Source organism: Saccharomyces cerevisiae, chromosome II (assembly GCF_000146045.2).
Source record: "Saccharomyces cerevisiae S288C chromosome II, complete sequence".
Lineage (NCBI taxonomy): Eukaryota > Fungi > Ascomycota > Saccharomycetes > Saccharomycetales > Saccharomycetaceae > Saccharomyces > Saccharomyces cerevisiae.
The window spans coordinates 17,785-35,867 of NC_001134.8; the positions used below are offsets into that span (position 1 = coordinate 17,785).

Genomic DNA, 18,083 nt, shown 5'->3' on the forward strand with positions numbered 1-18,083 from the left:
CCTATTGATTATCTAATATAGTTTTAAAAATCTATACTGAAAGGGGATCGACGCTGAATACCTCTAACGTAAGTGTGGACGAGTGGTGGCAGAGACTTTTACAATGGTTAATAATCAGTCTCTACTCAGCCAAATTGAATAGCAGTGAAATCGTAGCTCTTTTACTGCTCCTGAACCTGTCGTATTACTTTCGATAGAGTAGATCAACTTTATTATCCACGCTTGTTAACTCTTTTCGTCGGTTTTTTTCGCCTTTAAAACTAGGCGGGCTGGGTAATGAAGATAGCAATGCCTCATAAATACAATGTTATACTAATTACGTTTTTTCTTTGGTTATGTATATATATTGTGAGAATAAAGAGAAGTTGCAAGATTTGGTTTATTGTACAATACTACTTATTACACTGGCAGGTGCAACCTGGAGTGGGACAAACATTATGTCTGTCAAACCATTCTTCAGCGTGACCGGCATGCATACCATGGTTGCAACTCAAACAGAAGCTGAACCACTCGTTCAACTTCAGTTTTCTACTTACGAGTTCGCGATTTGCACCATCTTGAGAGTCTTCTGTCTGCATTGGATCGCGTGATTGCGTCCCATTTATTACAAAAGGTAAGTTTGACGTTCCTAGAGGCATGAGACATATGGCACATCTTGGAAATGAAGACCCACAGTGTGGGCAACAATACTTATGTCTTGGCTTTTCATCAGCTGCTTGTGCTTCAGAACTTCCAGTATTAAATTTCTTGTAGTCAGCGTTATTTCTTCTATAGGCTTCACCATTTTTGTAATTTCCAGCACTAGTAGAGACGGCGCTAGAAGGTGAGGATGTGCGCGGAGTGTTGATGTTTTGTTTACAGTTTTGACATTGGATATATATTTGCCGGGGCTTTATGTCTGCAGTTAATACACCAGTTTTAGTTCTCGATAATTTTGATCTTAAAACATCGAACCTGGCTCGCATGGAGAATAATTCCCACGATTTAAGCATATCTCTATAAGTTTGTATCCATTCATCTACTCGTTGGTCGCGGAAATATCTAGGGGAGCCGAAAATTGATATCAGTGCGGCACTCTGAACATCGCTGGTTTTATTAACGTATGATTGCAGTAGATCGATACCATTAGGTGTTATTCCGGTGAGAATTAAACCTTCTAATTCGCCGTTTTCAATAACTGTAGATGAAGTTCTATCTAAGAAAGTGGTTAGGTCTGTATCATTCAAAAACCTTAGAGCTACCCCTAATCGTTCTCTCAAAGATATGGCAGGTTCATAAAGAATATCCCACCAATCATTGTCTGCGATAAAGGCGAAAATAACTCTCAAGTAAGGATCATCTAATTCGGAGGACATTTTTCTGCATTGCTGCCTCCATGCATTGTTACCTGGCAGATCCTTATACGCCAAGTAACCTGCAATAGCGGTGGCAATTAGTCTCAATCTTTCCTTTTTTGCAGATCCCAATATTTCTACAGCCTTTGGGATATCACCAAAAAATACCGCCCAAGCGGCAGCTTTTTCATAATGGCCGTTTTTCATAATTATGTTGTACTTGTCTTCATAATCAGATCTGGAAAGGTCCCATCCTGAGATAATTAAACAGAGTCTTCTCTGAACGTACTTTGGTGAACCAGCGGCATTGGCAATAGGACTGTTCCGATCCCTATTTTTCCTTCTTAGTTTGATGATTTTTTCCATTTCTTTATTTAGTTGTTTATCAGAAAGAATTGTCTCTTGTCTATATCTGTCTTGGTTCGATATTCCGTTTATACCATTCCAAATACCTATCACACCTTCGTAACCTAAGTCAAGATCACCAGAAACCATCGTACCATCGTCAACAGAAGCCTTTGCAATCGCGATCCACCTCCATGTGTTCCTTATATAAGCATTGTTTTGTAGATTTTTAGAAGAATCAATCATCTCTACCGTGTTCATTGGATCCAAACCATATCCCAATGAAGCTCGCGTCCTCATTATTACACTTATATCTTTTTCCAGAAGTTTTTCTGGCTTCCAGAACAGTTCAAATCCACGCTTACTGTCAAGGACATCATTACTCCCTTCATTTTCCTCTTCACTCAACTCGGAGTACTCAATTTCATTATTAGGTTCATCATGTCCAGACGGAAAGTAATCTTCGCTAACATCTAAATCCTCAAACGATAGATTCTTTAGGATTGTTTTTACATTCTCTAAGTTGGACTTTTCATGCTCATTGTTGACTCTAATTTCATCTATCTCAGTATTTTCAAAATTTGACAATAAGAGAGAGTTCCTATTATTGAGTATAGCCTTGGAGCATACCTCTGAAATTGGCATTCTGTATATTGTTCCCGATTGTCTCATACAGATTAGACTTGTTCCATTATTACTTCTTGGAATATAATCAAATGTAGCAACTCTATCGTACATCGTATTTGTGTCATGCACGGAAGAAACAAACAAATTCTCAATATTCATCTCGTTATCGTCATCTGCCGCAATATCACGATTGCTATCGCAGTAATAGCCTAACCTCCATCTTTTGATGGTATCACCTCTATGTAAGGTGGCAAATTCATTGTTCCTCACACATGACCACCTAAAGCAAGAGTTCATGTATTTCCTTGACGCTGCACCGGATCCAACCAATTTTTCAAAAGTTAATAAAGGGGAAGCTACATTTAAATCACCAAGTGAAGCTTGGTCAGATAATTTTCTCCTATCCCAAATAGCTAAGGTCCCATCATCCCCATAAGTACTAAATTGCCAATCGTTAAACGGGTTCAGTTTGATATCATACGTCAATCGTGTCGGATGTTGATAAATTGGGTTGGGGGATCTGACGTCAATTTCTTTCAAAAATTTCGTACTTGCAGCCAATACACTGGTATCGTTGAGGAACTTTAGGGATACTATGCTTTCATTTGTGCAATAACTAAACATTGGGTTGATAGTTTCATGCGAATCATCATGATAATTCATGTCCCAAATTTGTAAAGATGAATCATGCTTATTTCTGTCAAGACCCATTGCTATAAGACCATTCGTATTTATTCCCAGAGAGTTTATACACCGCTGCTTCTTTGCTCGTACACGTATATCATAATTGGTTTCTGAAACAGGGTACCCTTGGGTATCCTTTAAATTTGAGACAGATCCAACTATATTTTCCGCCTGAGCTGCCTTACCACCGCTGGCATTTGTCATAGAAGTCTCGTTATTGGCATTTAAGCCCACTGGCGCATGGCTCGCTGGCGATGAGGAATTTTGTCCAGAGATATTAAAAATCCTTAAATATCCATTCTTTTCACCAACTCCAATCATACCAATTTCTGATTCTGAATAGTCTAAGCAGGTGATACTGCCGAAGTCTTTCACAGTGTGTAATTTAATAATTGATTCATCAGATTCATTTTCCGGATCCACTTTATAGTGGGTCACTTCATCTCTTGTAGGGTTCACTGAAAGATAATCAATCAAATTATCATATGACCAATGGGTCACTTTTTTGATGAGACCCATGTTTATTCTTCTATACGTTCGTGATACTGCACTTACGACTACCAGTAACATCAGAATAACCATAGAGCTTATGCTATCTTGAAATATATCATCGCCGTAAAGTATGATGTGTAGCGCATTAGTCTTCTGCATTCATATTATCAGTGGTATACCGTTTGGTATATGCTTTCCAATCATGAAGTGTTGGCTCTACTCTATATAAATTCGACATCCATTGATTTTCTCAATAAATGAGTTACCCAAGTAAGCTTTCCATTGATACAAGTGATCTACATTCTTGCGACGCCAAATTATAAAGCACTAAAAATCATATCATACCCAATTGCGGGCAGCACATGTATATATTATACACTACTTATAACTAACCTTCTTCATATATAACAATATGCCTGATAATACTAATGCATTTAAATCATATCATGAAAGAAAATTACATGGGTTTTATTGACATAATTGCATTTAGAATACATAAAATTCTAAAGAATTAATATATCCAAAGTATTAGACATAACCAAGAATAATAGTGAATAATTTTAGATTTTGTTACATATAATTCTGCTTGCCTATCTCTTCCACTCTTTTCAAAACGTTGCATGTAAGCGTTACTAATATTCCGCTTTATTTTGTTGCAATTCCTAATTTTTTCATTACATTATCTTGCGAGTACGGAAGCGATTAACGTTCTCCCAATAGAAGGAACAAACATAGATATTGAAGTTTTACTGCTTTTGCTTACCTGACCTTTTTCAAATTTAATTTTTTCCCGCTAATAAGACCATAAACTACCCCGAACCAAATTCTAAAAGATAGTCAGCTGGATTAGAGTTGTCATCTCCAAACATTAATTTTGCATTATCTTCGGCTTCAATCAAATCGCCTGATAAGAACTCCTTTAATTCTTCATGAATGTTTGTATGTGGATGACTCTCCATAGTGCCAGCATGATTGTGGTTACCGACCGAATCATATAACGGTGGCTCCCAATTGTGCAATTCAGCCTTACTATTTTGTTCATTCATCAAAGCATTTGGGACAGATCTAATATCTATAATTCTTTCCTCACTATTCTCGCTATTATTTTGCCCCGAACTGGCATGGTGGTTATTGGTAAAAGGAGATAATGCTGCGACAGAACTTTTCTTCTCTTCCAATTCTTTTATCTTCGCCAATAACGCCTTCTTTTTTCGTGCTTGTATTTCTAAAATTTCGGCCAGGTATTGTAAATATTCGACCGTTCTATCCAAAATGATACCCTTATTTGGTTTGATTTGTTTACCTAGGTCATCGTAATTCAATAAAGATGGTGGAACCAACTGGCCGAGTTCTTTTATCTTTTGCTTTATTAATTCTCTTCTTCTCCTTTCGACGGCATTATGAAACTCTCTTTTGCGCCTCAGTTTCTCATCAGAAGTTAACCCGCCTAAAATCTTTGGAACACTTCCAGGTCCTATATTTTCAGTCATATTGCTACTTATTGAAGTGTGTCTTGTTCTGGGTGTGTTTATGCTACCATGCCTAAAAGAAGATGAAAGGAAACTTCCTGCACGAAATGACGATGATGGTGATCTTACCTTTGGGGAATATGTGGAAGATACGGATGCTGGGCCCAAGCTTTGTGGATTATAAGAAAATGATGATGAATATGTGTTTGGTGTCATCATATCAGAATTGATGCTAGAAGATAAAGAGGAGCTCAAATCATCAGTTAAGTTATACATTGTGTCATCGGTGCCATGCTGAAATAAAAAGTCATGTGGTAACTCAGCTTTTAAGCCTTCTTGTTGCTGTAATGGAGTATTCATTGCTCTATCCACAGGTGAGTCGTAAGCCATAGAATAAGATGATCTCAAGGGACCCTGCCCTATGGAAGATATGGAATTTTGAGTGACAGGTCTACCGCCTTGGCTTGTTCTAAACATATCATCCAGGTAAGACGATTGCGATTCTGCTTCCTCATATATGGTCGAAGCTGTAGGAGTTTGTGAATTGGACCTCGCTTGACTGCCCATTAAGTTATTATTATCGTTAGAGTTGTGCGTATTGATGTATGAGAGTTTTTCATGCTGTTGGGCAGGAGTCTCACCACCTGGGTAGGCACTTCCGTGTATCTTGTAATCATCATTGTGGTGTGGAGTGGGTGTCACTAACGAAAAATCTAAAGTTTCCTGGAGGACTTTTGTCTGGTTCATTAATTCGTCCAGTAGACGTTGGTTCTCAGCCTCACTTTCGTTATTGTTCATCATTCTTCACTTATTTAAGAAGTAGGTTCGCCTGACAAAAAATAAGAGTATTCTATTAAAGGATACTTGTCAACTAAGTAATGTGAATGCAGTAATGTCGTTTTTGTTATCTTATATATGCTCACGTAAGACAGAAATTCGGATTGTGAAAAATTCCTTGATGATTCCGTGCAGCCTCTAGCCAAAATAGCAACTGCGAGTAAAAAATAATGTACTAACCTGCAGTAATATTGGAGATCCTACTGTCCGGACCGAGTAGTACAATTGTTAGTTTCTGTTGCTCATAAGAAGGCTTTTCTAATCACCATGGCTTTATTATTTCAAAAGTAACTTGCGAAGAGTCACATCCCGCGGAACGGCCCGCAATCGTGACCCGGCAAAAGGCGATTGTAATGAAGAGGGAGTATTGGTCAAGACTTGTACTATACTGAAATAGGAAGAAGATTGAATAAATTTGCATTCTAATTGCGTTCGGTAGTTTAGAGTAGGACTTAGATTACCTGTATTGTCTGCAGTTGCGTTTTTTTTTTTTGCTGGTAAAAAAAAAGAACAAGTGTGGAGAATATGAGCGAGGAACCACCTTCTGACCAGGTCAATAGTCTCCGTGACTCATTGAATCGATGGAATCAAACAAGACAGCAGAACTCGCAGGGTTTTAATGAATCTGCGAAGACATTGTTCTCAAGCTGGGCGGATTCTCTCAATACCAGGGCCCAGGATATATATCAGACGTTGCCTGTATCTAGACAGGACTTGGTGCAAGACCAGGAGCCGTCGTGGTTCCAATTGTCAAGAACGGAAAGAATGGTACTTTTTGTCTGTTTTCTTTTGGGTGCAACAGCCTGTTTCACTCTTTGTACTTTCCTTTTCCCCGTTCTAGCCGCTAAACCAAGAAAGTTTGGTTTACTATGGACAATGGGGTCCCTACTATTTGTTCTTGCGTTTGGGGTACTTATGGGACCACTCGCGTACTTAAAACATTTGACTGCAAGGGAAAGGCTGCCTTTTTCGATGTTCTTTTTCGCCACATGCTTCATGACGATTTATTTCGCAGCCTTTTCCAAGAACACGGTGCTGACTATTACATGTGCTCTTCTTGAATTAGTTGCCGTCATTTATTATGCTATTTCATATTTCCCATTCGGTGCAACAGGTTTGAGGATGTTAAGCTCTGCTGGTGTCAATTCGGCAAGAGGTGTTCTGCGCATCTGAATTATCATTCATAGTGCATATTGAATTGATTAGTTGAAGAAGAAAAATAATGTTTATGTTATAAGAAACAATAATAAAGAGATTTATAACCTAACCTAATTAAATAGCATGTAGTCAACAAAAAGGGAGTAAAACATGCAGTGGCTCTATATATATAATTATCGTAGAATAATTCAAAAAAAAATAAAAAACGAAAAAATTCATTCTTCATCACTCATCAAAGGCACTATTTCGTCATAACGCGGAGGCTCGTTACCATGAGAGAGTAGCGAATCTGCGGAGCTCGAACTTACTATTCCTTCTTGTTCTTCATCATCTTTTACATTCGCTAAAGTGTAACCCTTTTTGAAAAATTCGTTCTGTTTGTCCTTAGAGTTTTCAGTGGTAGCGTTTGGAATCCTCACAGTACCATTTGCTTGTGATAAGCCATTTGTTGGTGATGAATTGTGAGATCTATTGACGGGCGATGGAGTGCTCAATAATTTATCGAGATTATTGAATCTTGACCTGTCATTCACTGACGTTGCTCTTGCTCTAGCAACACCTTGGCCACTATTGCCCGAAACAAATGCGGAATTCGAAATACTGCCGTTCATGGCATTGGCATTTGAAATACTGTTCCGATTAACATTTGGCACACCGGCATCATCGCTGTATCCGGATGGCCCACTAACTGACGTAGTTCTTGATAAGTTCAATTGTTGAATAGATAGTAAATCAGGGTCATACGAGGCCATGATATTAGGTGATCCCATCGGTGAGACAATGGGAGAAGCTGGAACGGATATGGCTTCTTCAAAAGTTGGCGGAGGTGGACATGTGTTACCAAAAAAGTCGCTGTTCATACTTAGAGGAACCTGGTTGCCTTTGCCTTCCATTGTGGCCATATCATAAGTGGGTAACTCCATATTACCACTGTTGCACTGTTCAGACACCAGGAATATGGGCGTATCGATTAGAACCTCATAATGTCTTAATTTGGACGGACACTCAGGATCAGGTTTACTGATTCGTAGCATAATTTCCAGCTTATGTCTACAGTAAACATTACTGAAGTGTAAACTATCCAAGTACAAGCCTCTTTTCGGTGTGTTTAATCTGGTATGTGTTTTCACGGGCAAACCAGAATTGGATTTGATTATTGTTTGATGGAATTTTGGATCATAAACAGGTTTTTCATTTTCTTCATGACTTTTCGAGCCTTTATGACCGGATAAAAAGCCTATTACACTGGGACGACGGTGTGAGGGTCCATTGGCTACGGCATGTTCGGGATTGGGGATGCTCGTGTATGCATCGATACCATAAGGTGGTATTATCTTTGCGGTTCTTTTATCCAAATCTTCGTATTTGGGGAACTTCAATTTTGTTTCAATAATTATTGGTTCCGTTATACCGAGCCTTTCTTTCGGATTGCCTTTTGAATCGCTGTCGTCATCAAAAGGACTATAAGATAAGAGATTGTCATTGAATGAATTTTCAACAATTTCCTCCCTTAGAGCTCTCGTGCCCTTCTCCTTAGTTCTGATTTCAAATAATGATACACTTCTTTCCTTTCTTCTCTTGGAGGCGAAATCTAAATAATACGGATTATAAGGGTCTTTAGCAACGGGATCTGTTTGATCATACTCATATTCATAACCTTTACTAACAAATGTGACTCTTTCAGTAATACTGACATGAATACGTTTAACACAAACGTTTTTGCATATCGGTGCCAATTTTATCTTGATTGGGACTTCACTGTTTAGTGAAACGTATTTCTGAGCAAAGGAAATCTCGTATGACAAAGAATCTGTCCAAACCCTATTAATATAGATTGGTTTATTCGCAGTGGATACGGCAACGGGCGGTGGAGTTCTAATAACTTTTATTGGATACTCTGCGAAAATGTCCTCTTCTCCTGATTCTTCATTTTTCAGTTGATGTGAGCTCATGTGTAGATGATTTTTAACTTTACTAAACAAAGTGTTGCTTATCCTCCTATGGGCCTGAGCGGATTCTGTTTCGGTAAGTTTTAATGAAGATGTAGTGGAGCTTAGTGATGAAGAAGAGTCTGGCGACACAATAGGTTGCGGAGAGTTTGAATCTTGACGATAGAAACCCTTTCTATTGATTGCCTTTGTTGCAAGCCTTAGTCTGTAACTAACACGTGCAGAGGGTAAATAGATAGTCTCCGGAATATGATTAGAGAAAACCACTGGTACTAAGAATACATAGTCTCCAGGTTGGTAAAGATGAGTCTTATTTACGTCTATGGCGTTTAAAAGGCTGGCTTTTGTTTTAGTCTTGTCCAAATACAGTCTCTCCTCTGTAGGAATATTCTTGAACAACCTCATTTGACGATCGTTGGAGTTGTTTTCAATCATTTGATCATCTGGGGATATGCTTAATGGTACAAACAAATCGAAGTTTTCATCATTCAAATTCCATTTCATTGATGCAGCATTATAAAATTCTTCATTAAACGTCTTTGTAGGAGGAACACCTGTATTCCAAAACACTTTAACCCTTGAACATAATTCCAATTGCATGTCCGTAAATCGGGTTGGTTTTTTAACGGATACTATAACTGCTATGCTGTAAGAGACCATGGAACTGTCGATTTCAACAGACCTTGTATTAAGTTCCGAGCCGGAGCCTGGATGGTCTCCTGAATTATTTTCTCTCAGGAGTGTGTCTCTATTTTCATTTATGCTGCCACCACTTTCGGTAGCCGCTGCCGTTGTAGCGAGAGATGGAGTGTTACCTTCTTGCTGGTCTATACCATCCATAAAAAAATCCGCCTCAGCATCGTCCGTACCATCATTGAGTCCGTTTAGTCTGGACAGGTACTCATCGTCATTCGAGGATATCGTTGGTAAGAAAACGCTTTCACCGCTTGTAGAAATAGAAATCTTCAAGTACTCATTGGATAGAACGGTTTTTGGGCCCAGGAGACCTCTAGCGGTTAAATATTCTATGAGAAATTGCTCGTTAAACTTTTTCGAGTTTGCCAACCTTGTTAGAGAAGTTGATGATAAATCGCTTGACACTACAGCTGATGAGTTATGGTCATCATCAAAATCTAGTACTGTGCTATCCTCCTCAATCTGTGAATAGCGTCCCCCAGAGATTCTGGGCTCTTGGTCTACCGACAATCTTCCCGAAGTGCGACGGTTGGTGTCGGAAGTCGAGGATCTCGGAGTCGTAGTAGCACTATCGCTGATAGAGCCCTGTATGGCAGTGGTACTGTGTCGCCTTGCGTTTGGCGGCGGCTGTTTGTTCTGTTTTTTGCCAAGGAGTTGGGCGTCTGTATTGCTGCTTCTGATGTTGCCGTTATTATTGCCGCCTTTCGTTGTGTTGTTCAAGACGGCAGGTGAGTGAACATTAGCGCCACCAAGTAAAGATGATAGCGCGTGCCTAATGGTGGAGGATCTTCTTCGTTGTTGCATGGACCCTAATTTCTTGGTGGGAGAGGGTTGAAACGGCTGTCCTTTAGACTGGTTTAAATCTGTTTCTGATAAAGAGTGGGATGAATTTTTCGCCACCGGTCTTGATGTTATAAACGGCATGCCCAATAGGGGTAGGGAAAAATCTTGCTTGTTCTTCTCTATTTAAAAGAGTCACCTTTCCGATGGACCTTCAAAAATATAAACGTGGCTTATCTCAGAGCTAAGACAGACCTTCCGAGCAATAATAATGAGTCGTTCTATTTTTTTTTTCTCGTCCCTTTTTTTGTCCCCTCTTAACAAAATTAGAAATATAGGCGGGAAAGTGGAGAACCCTTGGAAGAGTCAGATCAGAGATTGGAAAAATTAAGACCAATGGATATCTACAGATCCTGTGAATCGAGTGTGAGTGATATACCGCAAGATCGGTAGAAAACTGTATATAAAGCAAAGAACTGATGTGGTGTAAACGATGTAGCGATGTAACAAGAGATACTCGGTAATGTAATCAAGATGCTCTTTTTTTTTTTTTGCGGCAATATGGTGTACGTAAAATTAAGGTTCCGTGGAGTCTGTGCTTGCGAAAATGATATTGACGCATGGACTGTCGAAATAATAAATTTACAATTAAACACTTGGTGATTTGAATGTAATTTGAACGTTTAAAAAATTCCAAGGGAATATTACTGTTTCGGGAATATAACGTTTGATATCGCTAGCGCACCCAGATGAGAAATCCGCATGGATGGGTTGTTAGTATTTCTATTGTGAAACCGCTTTGTTCTGGAGGGCGAGAAAAAGTTACGGTCACTCTATCTTTTTTATAATTTGGTCTAACAAACTTGATATCAGAACCACGTAGAAGAAAAAGAGACTAATAGTAAAAATATCAAGAAAGTTGACCAATTTTTGTTATATATGTCCGTAAAAGTTATGACTTGGCACTGGTCTTGGTTTACTCATCAATCAGCTAGGATCAGCGCTGAGTGACTGCTTGCGGCTGGGCGGCTAAGAAATGGGAATATGTACAGTACAAATTCCGAACTTTGCGAGCCTGCCTCGATGGTTTTTTAAGGTGTTCTTTTCTTGCATACCAAAGCGTACACTTGATGCGCCGCTTGACGTTATCTTGTTCTGGATGAGGCCTTATTTTTGGTCTTCATTGTTAAAACACCCTATTGTCATTTAGCAGCCGATGCGATGAACGAAACTGCGAGGTAAAAGCGCTCAAATCAAAAGTGTAGTATGAATGATATATAAACAACTTCAATAAAGTCACGCGTAGTTAAAATATTGTTAGGGTAATATCCTGTGTCCTTCGAATATCTGTTGGAATAAGAAGCAACATCATCTACTGACTAGTATTCGTGATACTAGTATTCAATCACGTAAGGTGGAAGAGAATGACATGAAGATTGAGAAACAGTGATCAAACTCAATAAAGAGCTGAATACAAGCACATATAATTGTTGGAATAAAAATCAACTATCATCTACTAACTAGTATTTACGTTACTAGTATATTATCATATACGGTGTTAGAAGATGACACAAATGATGAGAAATAGTCATCTAAATTAGTGGAAGCTGAAACGCAAGGATTGATAATGTAATAGGATCAATGAATATTAACATATAAAATGATGATAATAATATTTATAGAATTGTGTAGAATTGCAGATTCCCTTTCATGGATTCCTAAATCCTTGAGGAGAACTTCTAGTATATCTACATACCTAATATTATAGCCTTAATCACAATGGAATCCCAACAATTACATCAAAATCCACATTCTCTACATGGTAGCGCCTATGCTTCGGTTACTTCTAAGGAAGTCTCATCAAATCAAGATCCGTTAGCCGTTTCAGCTTCCAATTTACCGGAATTTGATAGAGATTCCACTAAGGTTAATTCTCAACAAGAGACAACACCTGGGACATCAGCTGTTCCAGAGAACCATCATCATGTCTCTCCTCAACCTGCTTCAGTACCACCTCCACAGAATGGACAGTACCAACAGCACGGCATGATGACTCCAAACAAAGCTATGGCTTCTAACTGGGCACATTACCAACAACCATCTATGATGACGTGTTCACATTATCAAACGTCACCTGCGTATTATCAACCGGACCCACACTATCCGCTGCCACAGTATATCCCACCGCTGAGTACTTCCTCACCTGATCCAATCGATTCACAGGATCAACACTCTGAAGTACCTCAAGCTAAGACAAAGGTGAGAAATAATGTCTTACCACCACACACTTTAACATCAGAAGAAAACTTTTATACATGGGTTAAATTTTACATCAGATTTTTGAAGAACTCTAATCTCGGTGACATCATTCCAAATGATCAGGGTGAAATCAAAAGACAAATGACTTATGAAGAACATGCGTATATATACAATACCTTCCAAGCATTTGCCCCATTTCATTTATTGCCAACATGGGTAAAACAAATTTTAGAAATTAATTATGCTGACATCCTTACAGTCCTTTGTAAAAGTGTGTCCAAAATGCAAACTAACAATCAAGAATTAAAGGATTGGATAGCTCTTGCCAACCTTGAGTACGACGGAAGTACATCTGCTGATACATTTGAAATTACGGTCAGCACGATCATTCAAAGGCTAAAAGAAAACAATATCAATGTTAGCGACAGATTGGCCTGTCAACTAATACTTAAAGGTCTATCCGGTGACTTCAAATACCTACGTAATCAATATCGTACCAAAACGAACATGAAACTTTCCCAATTATTCGCTGAAATTCAATTAATATATGACGAAAATAAAATCATGAATCTAAATAAACCGTCCCAATACAAACAACACAGCGAATACAAAAATGTTTCTCGCACATCTCCAAACACGACTAACACAAAGGTTACAACTCGTAATTATCATAGAACAAATAGTTCAAAACCAAGAGCAGCAAAAGCTCACAATATTGCTACATCTAGTAAATTCTCAAGGGTGAACAATGATCACATTAATGAATCAACCGTTTCATCACAATACTTAAGCGATGACAACGAACTTAGTCTTAGGCCAGCAACAGAAAGAATCTAAGCCAACACACACAATAGACTCGAATGACGAACTACCTGATCACCTTCTTATTGATTCAGGAGCTTCGCAAACGCTTGTCAGATCAGCCCATTATTTACACCATGCAACACCCAATTCTGAAATAAACATAGTCGATGCTCAAAAACAAGACATTCCTATAAATGCCATTGGTAATCTTCACTTCAACTTTCAGAACGGCACCAAAACATCAATAAAAGCACTGCACACACCAAACATAGCCTATGATCTATTAAGTTTGAGTGAGCTGGCTAATCAAAATATTACTGCCTGCTTTACCAGAAACACTTTAGAAAGATCGGATGGTACAGTACTAGCTCCCATAGTCAAACATGGAGACTTTTACTGGTTATCTAAAAAATACCTAATTCCTTCGCACATTTCAAAGCTAACAATAAACAACGTCAACAAAAGCAAAAGCGTAAATAAATATCCATATCCGTTAATACATCGAATGCTTGGACATGCTAACTTCCGAAGTATTCAGAAGTCTCTTAAGAAGAATGCAGTTACATATTTGAAAGAATCGGATATTGAATGGTCTAACGCTAGCACATATCAATGTCCTGACTGTCTAATCGGCAAAAGCACGAAACATAGGCATGTCAAAGGATCACGACTAAAGTACCAAGAATCATATGAGCCTTTTCAGTACTTGCATACCGATATATTTGGTCCTGTACATCACTTACCGAAAAGTGCACCTTCTTACTTTATATCGTTTACAGATGAGAAAACCAGATTCCAATGGGTCTACCCATTACACGACCGTCGTGAAGAATCTATACTCAATGTTTTTACATCGATATTAGCATTTATTAAGAACCAATTCAATGCTCGCGTTCTAGTTATCCAGATGGATCGTGGCTCCGAGTACACTAACAAAACTCTTCATAAGTTCTTTACGAACAGAGGTATTACTGCATGCTATACAACCACGGCAGATTCTAGAGCACACGGTGTCGCTGAACGATTAAATCGTACTTTATTAAACGATTGTCGCACACTGCTTCATTGCAGTGGTCTACCAAATCATCTATGGTTCTCAGCAGTCGAATTTTCTACTATAATCAGAAATTCATTAGTCTCACCAAAAAACGATAAATCTGCAAGACAACATGCAGGTTTAGCTGGACTGGACATTACTACTATACTACCTTTCGGTCAACCGGTTATAGTTAACAACCATAATCCCGACTCGAAAATACATCCTCGTGGCATTCCAGGTTACGCCTTACATCCGTCACGAAACTCTTATGGCTATATTATCTATCTTCCATCATTAAAAAAGACAGTAGATACTACCAATTACGTTATATTACAAGACAACCAATCCAAATTGGACCAATTCAATTATGATACACTCACCTTTGATGATGATCTCAATCGTTTAACAGCCCATAACCAATCTTTTATTGAACAAAATGAAACAGAGCAGTCATATGATCAAAATACAGAATCTGATCATGACTATCAATCGGAGATTGAAATAAACTCTGATCCTCTAGTGAACGACTTCTCGTCCCAATCAATGAACCCTTTACAATTAGACCACGAACCAGTCCAAAAAGTACGTGCACTAAAAGAAGTTGATGCCGACATATCTGAATACAATATTCTTCCATCTCCTGTACGATCTCGTACACCCCATATCATTAATAAAGAGAGTACCGAAATGGGTGGTACCATTGAATCAGATACTACTTCACCTAGACACTCGTCTACCTTCACTGCACGAAACCAAAAGCGACCTGGTAGTCCCAATGATATGATTGATTTGACCTCACAGGATAGAGTTAATTATGAACTTGAAAACATCAAAACTACCCGTTTGGGTGGTACGGAGGAACCATATATTCAACGAAATAGTGATACAAATATCAAATACAGGACTACAAATAGTACGCCCTCAATAGATGACCGTTCGCCCGACAGTGACTCTACTACTCCCATCATCTCCATAGAAACAAAGGCTGCATGCGATAATACACCCTCCATTGATACGGATCCGCCAGAATATCGATCTTCTGACCATGCGACTCCTAATATAATGCCTGACAAATCCTCAAAAAATGTTACGGCTGATTCTATTCTTGACGACCTCCCACTTCCTGACTTAACTAATAAATCTCCTACGGACACTTCTGATGTTTCAAAAGATATTCCACACATACACTCTCGTCAGACTAATTCCAGTTTGGGTGGTATGGATGATTCTAATGTTCTGACTACTACCAAAAGTAAGAAAAGATCATTAGAAGATAATGAAACTGAAATTGAGGTATCCCGAGACACATGGAATAATAAGAATATGAGAAGTCTGGAACCACCAAGATCGAAGAAACGTATAAATCTAATTGCAGCAATAAAAGGAGTAAAATCAATCAAACCAGTTCGAACGACCTTAAGATATGATGAAGCAATTACATATAATGAAGACAACAAAGAAAAAGACAGATATATTGAAGCTTATCATAAAGAAATTAACCAACTATTGAGAATGAACACTTGGGATACAAACAAATATTATGATAGAAATGACATAGATCCTAAGAAAGTAATAAACTCAATGTTTATATTTAACAAAAAACGTGATGGTACACACAAAGCCAGATTTGTTGCAAGAGGCGACATTCAACACCCCGATACATATGATTCTGATATGCAATCCAATACCGTACATCACTATGCACTGATGACGTCATTGTCAATCGCATTAGACAATGACTATTATATCACACAGCTGGACATATCCTCTGCTTACTTATATGCTGATATCAAAGAAGAATTATACATAAGACCTCCACCACATTTAGGTTTGAATGATAAGTTACTACGTTTGAGAAAATCACTCTATGGTTTGAAACAAAGTGGTGCAAACTGGTATGAAACCATTAAATCATATTTAATAAATTGTTGCGACATGCAAGAAGTTCGCGGATGGTCATGCGTATTTAAGAATAGTCAAGTAACAATTTGCTTATTCGTTGATGATATGATATTGTTCAGCAAAGACTTAAATGCAAATGAGAAAATCATAACAACACTCAAGAAACAATACGATACAAAGATAATAAATCTGGGTGAAAGTGATAACGAAATTCAGTACGACATACTTGGATTAGAGATCAAATATCAAAGAAGCAAGTACATGAAATTAGGTATGGAAAAATCCTTGACAGAAAAATTACCCAAACTAAACGTACCTTTGAACCCAAAAGGAAAGAAACTTAGCGCTCCAGGTCAACCAGGTCATTATATAGACCAGGATGAACTAGAAATAGATGAAGATGAATACAAAGAGAAAGTACATGAAATGCAAAAGTTGATTGGTCTAGCTTCTTATGTTGGATATAAATTTAGATTTGACTTACTATACTACATCAACACACTTGCTCAACATATACTATTCCCCTCTAGGCAAGTTTTAGACATGACATATGAGTTAATACAATTCATGTGGGACACTAGAGATAAACAATTAATATGGCACAAAAACAAACCTACCAAGCCAGATAATAAACTAGTCGCAATAAGCGATGCTTCATATGGTAACCAACCATATTACAAGTCACAAATTGGTAACATTTTCCTACTCAACGGAAAAGTGATTGGAGGAAAGTCGACAAAGGCTTCGTTAACATGCACTTCAACTACAGAAGCAGAAATACACGCAGTCAGTGAAGCTATACCGCTATTGAATAACCTCAGTCACCTTGTGCAAGAACTTAACAAGAAACCAATTATTAAAGGCTTACTTACTGATAGTAGATCAACGATCAGTATAATTAAGTCTACAAATGAAGAGAAATTTAGAAACAGATTTTTTGGCACGAAGGCAATGAGACTTAGAGATGAAGTATCAGGTAATAATTTATACGTATACTACATCGAGACCAAGAAGAACATTGCTGATGTGATGACAAAACCTCTTCCGATAAAAACATTTAAACTATTAACAAACAAATGGATTCATTAGATCTATTACATTATGGGTGGTATGTTGGAATAAAAATCAACTATCATCTACTAACTAGTATTTACGTTACTAGTATATTATCATATACGGTGTTAGAAGATGACACAAATGATGAGAAATAGTCATCTAAATTAGTGGAAGCTGAAACGCAAGGATTGATAATGTAATAGGATCAATGAATATTAACATATAAAATGATGATAATAATATTTATAGAATTGTGTAGAATTGCAGATCCCCTTTCATGGATTCCTAAATCCTTGAGGAGAACTTCTAGTATATCTACATACCTAATATTATAGCCTTAATCACAATGGAATCCCAACAATTACATCAAAATCCACATTCTCTACAATAATAGAATAATGAACGATAACACACACTATGAAAGAAGAATAATAATAATAACACTGTATAGAAATAGCGGCTCCCTCTTGTTTATTCTCACATCCTCGAGCAAAACTTCTAGCAAATCCTGTGTATTTAATATTATGGCCTCTATCAGCAATGGACTCCCAATAATTATCCAATTACTCACCAATTTTTCAATATTAGTGTAGATAGGAAAGGATCCTCGATGAAATCGTTATGGTTAGTGTCTCTGTTGATAATTAGAGGT

General features: G+C 37.9%; 7 protein-coding genes across 7 annotated transcripts, besides 6 other annotated features; 4 read left to right on the top strand and 3 right to left on the bottom strand.

Annotated features, from left to right (window-relative positions):
• Positions 1-392: 392 nt before the first annotated feature.
• On the bottom strand, positions 393-3,509 carry SEA4 (Sea4p; the record flags this gene model as incomplete). Its single annotated transcript, NM_001178344.1, has 1 exon — positions 393-3,509. The coding sequence occupies one exon, from the start codon at positions 3,507-3,509 to the stop codon at positions 393-395; it is 3,117 nt and encodes a 1,038-aa protein (NP_009446.2).
• A 782-nt stretch (positions 3,510-4,291) lies between these two features.
• On the bottom strand, positions 4,292-5,752 carry RTG3 (Rtg3p; the record flags this gene model as incomplete). The annotated part of the gene is made up of 1 exon (NM_001178343.1): positions 4,292-5,752. One exon carries the CDS (start codon positions 5,750-5,752, stop codon positions 4,292-4,294), a length of 1,461 nt encoding a protein of 486 aa, NP_009447.1.
• A 561-nt stretch (positions 5,753-6,313) lies between these two features.
• SFT2 (Sft2p) lies at positions 6,314-6,961 on the top strand (the record flags this gene model as incomplete). The annotated part of the gene is made up of 1 exon (NM_001178342.1): positions 6,314-6,961. One exon carries the CDS (start codon positions 6,314-6,316, stop codon positions 6,959-6,961), a length of 648 nt encoding a protein of 215 aa, NP_009448.1.
• Positions 6,962-7,161: 200 nt separating this feature from the next.
• ECM21 (Ecm21p) lies at positions 7,162-10,515 on the bottom strand (the record flags this gene model as incomplete). The annotated part of the gene is made up of 1 exon (NM_001178341.1): positions 7,162-10,515. One exon carries the CDS (start codon positions 10,513-10,515, stop codon positions 7,162-7,164), a length of 3,354 nt encoding a protein of 1,117 aa, NP_009449.1.
• A 127-nt stretch (positions 10,516-10,642) lies between these two features.
• Positions 10,643-10,762, top strand: YBL100W-C (uncharacterized protein; the record flags this gene model as incomplete). Its single annotated transcript, NM_001184585.1, has 1 exon — positions 10,643-10,762. The coding sequence occupies one exon, from the start codon at positions 10,643-10,645 to the stop codon at positions 10,760-10,762; it is 120 nt and encodes a 39-aa protein (NP_878043.1).
• A 395-nt stretch (positions 10,763-11,157) lies between these two features.
• Positions 11,158-11,376: an origin of replication (ARS230; Autonomously Replicating Sequence).
• Positions 11,377-11,859: 483 nt separating this feature from the next.
• Positions 11,860-12,191: a long terminal repeat (Ty2 LTR).
• Positions 11,860-17,818: a mobile genetic element (YBLWTy2-1; Ty2 element, LTR retrotransposon of the Copia (Pseudoviridae) group; contains co-transcribed genes TYA Gag and TYB Pol, encoding proteins involved in structure and function of virus-like particles, flanked by two direct repeats).
• Positions 12,151-13,467, top strand: YBL100W-A (gag protein; the record flags this gene model as incomplete). Its single annotated transcript, NM_001180049.1, has 1 exon — positions 12,151-13,467. The coding sequence occupies one exon, from the start codon at positions 12,151-12,153 to the stop codon at positions 13,465-13,467; it is 1,317 nt and encodes a 438-aa protein (NP_009451.1).
• Positions 12,151-17,464, top strand: YBL100W-B (gag-pol fusion protein; the record flags this gene model as incomplete). The annotated part of the gene is given in 1 exon segment (NM_001180050.2): positions 12,151-17,464. Coding segments are annotated over 1 exon segment (5,313 nt in total).
• Positions 17,487-17,818: a long terminal repeat (Ty2 LTR).
• Position 17,819: 1 nt separating this feature from the next.
• Positions 17,820-18,012: a long terminal repeat (Ty1 LTR).
• A 54-nt stretch (positions 18,013-18,066) lies between these two features.
• Positions 18,067-18,083: part of a long terminal repeat (Ty4 LTR) that runs on past the window's edge.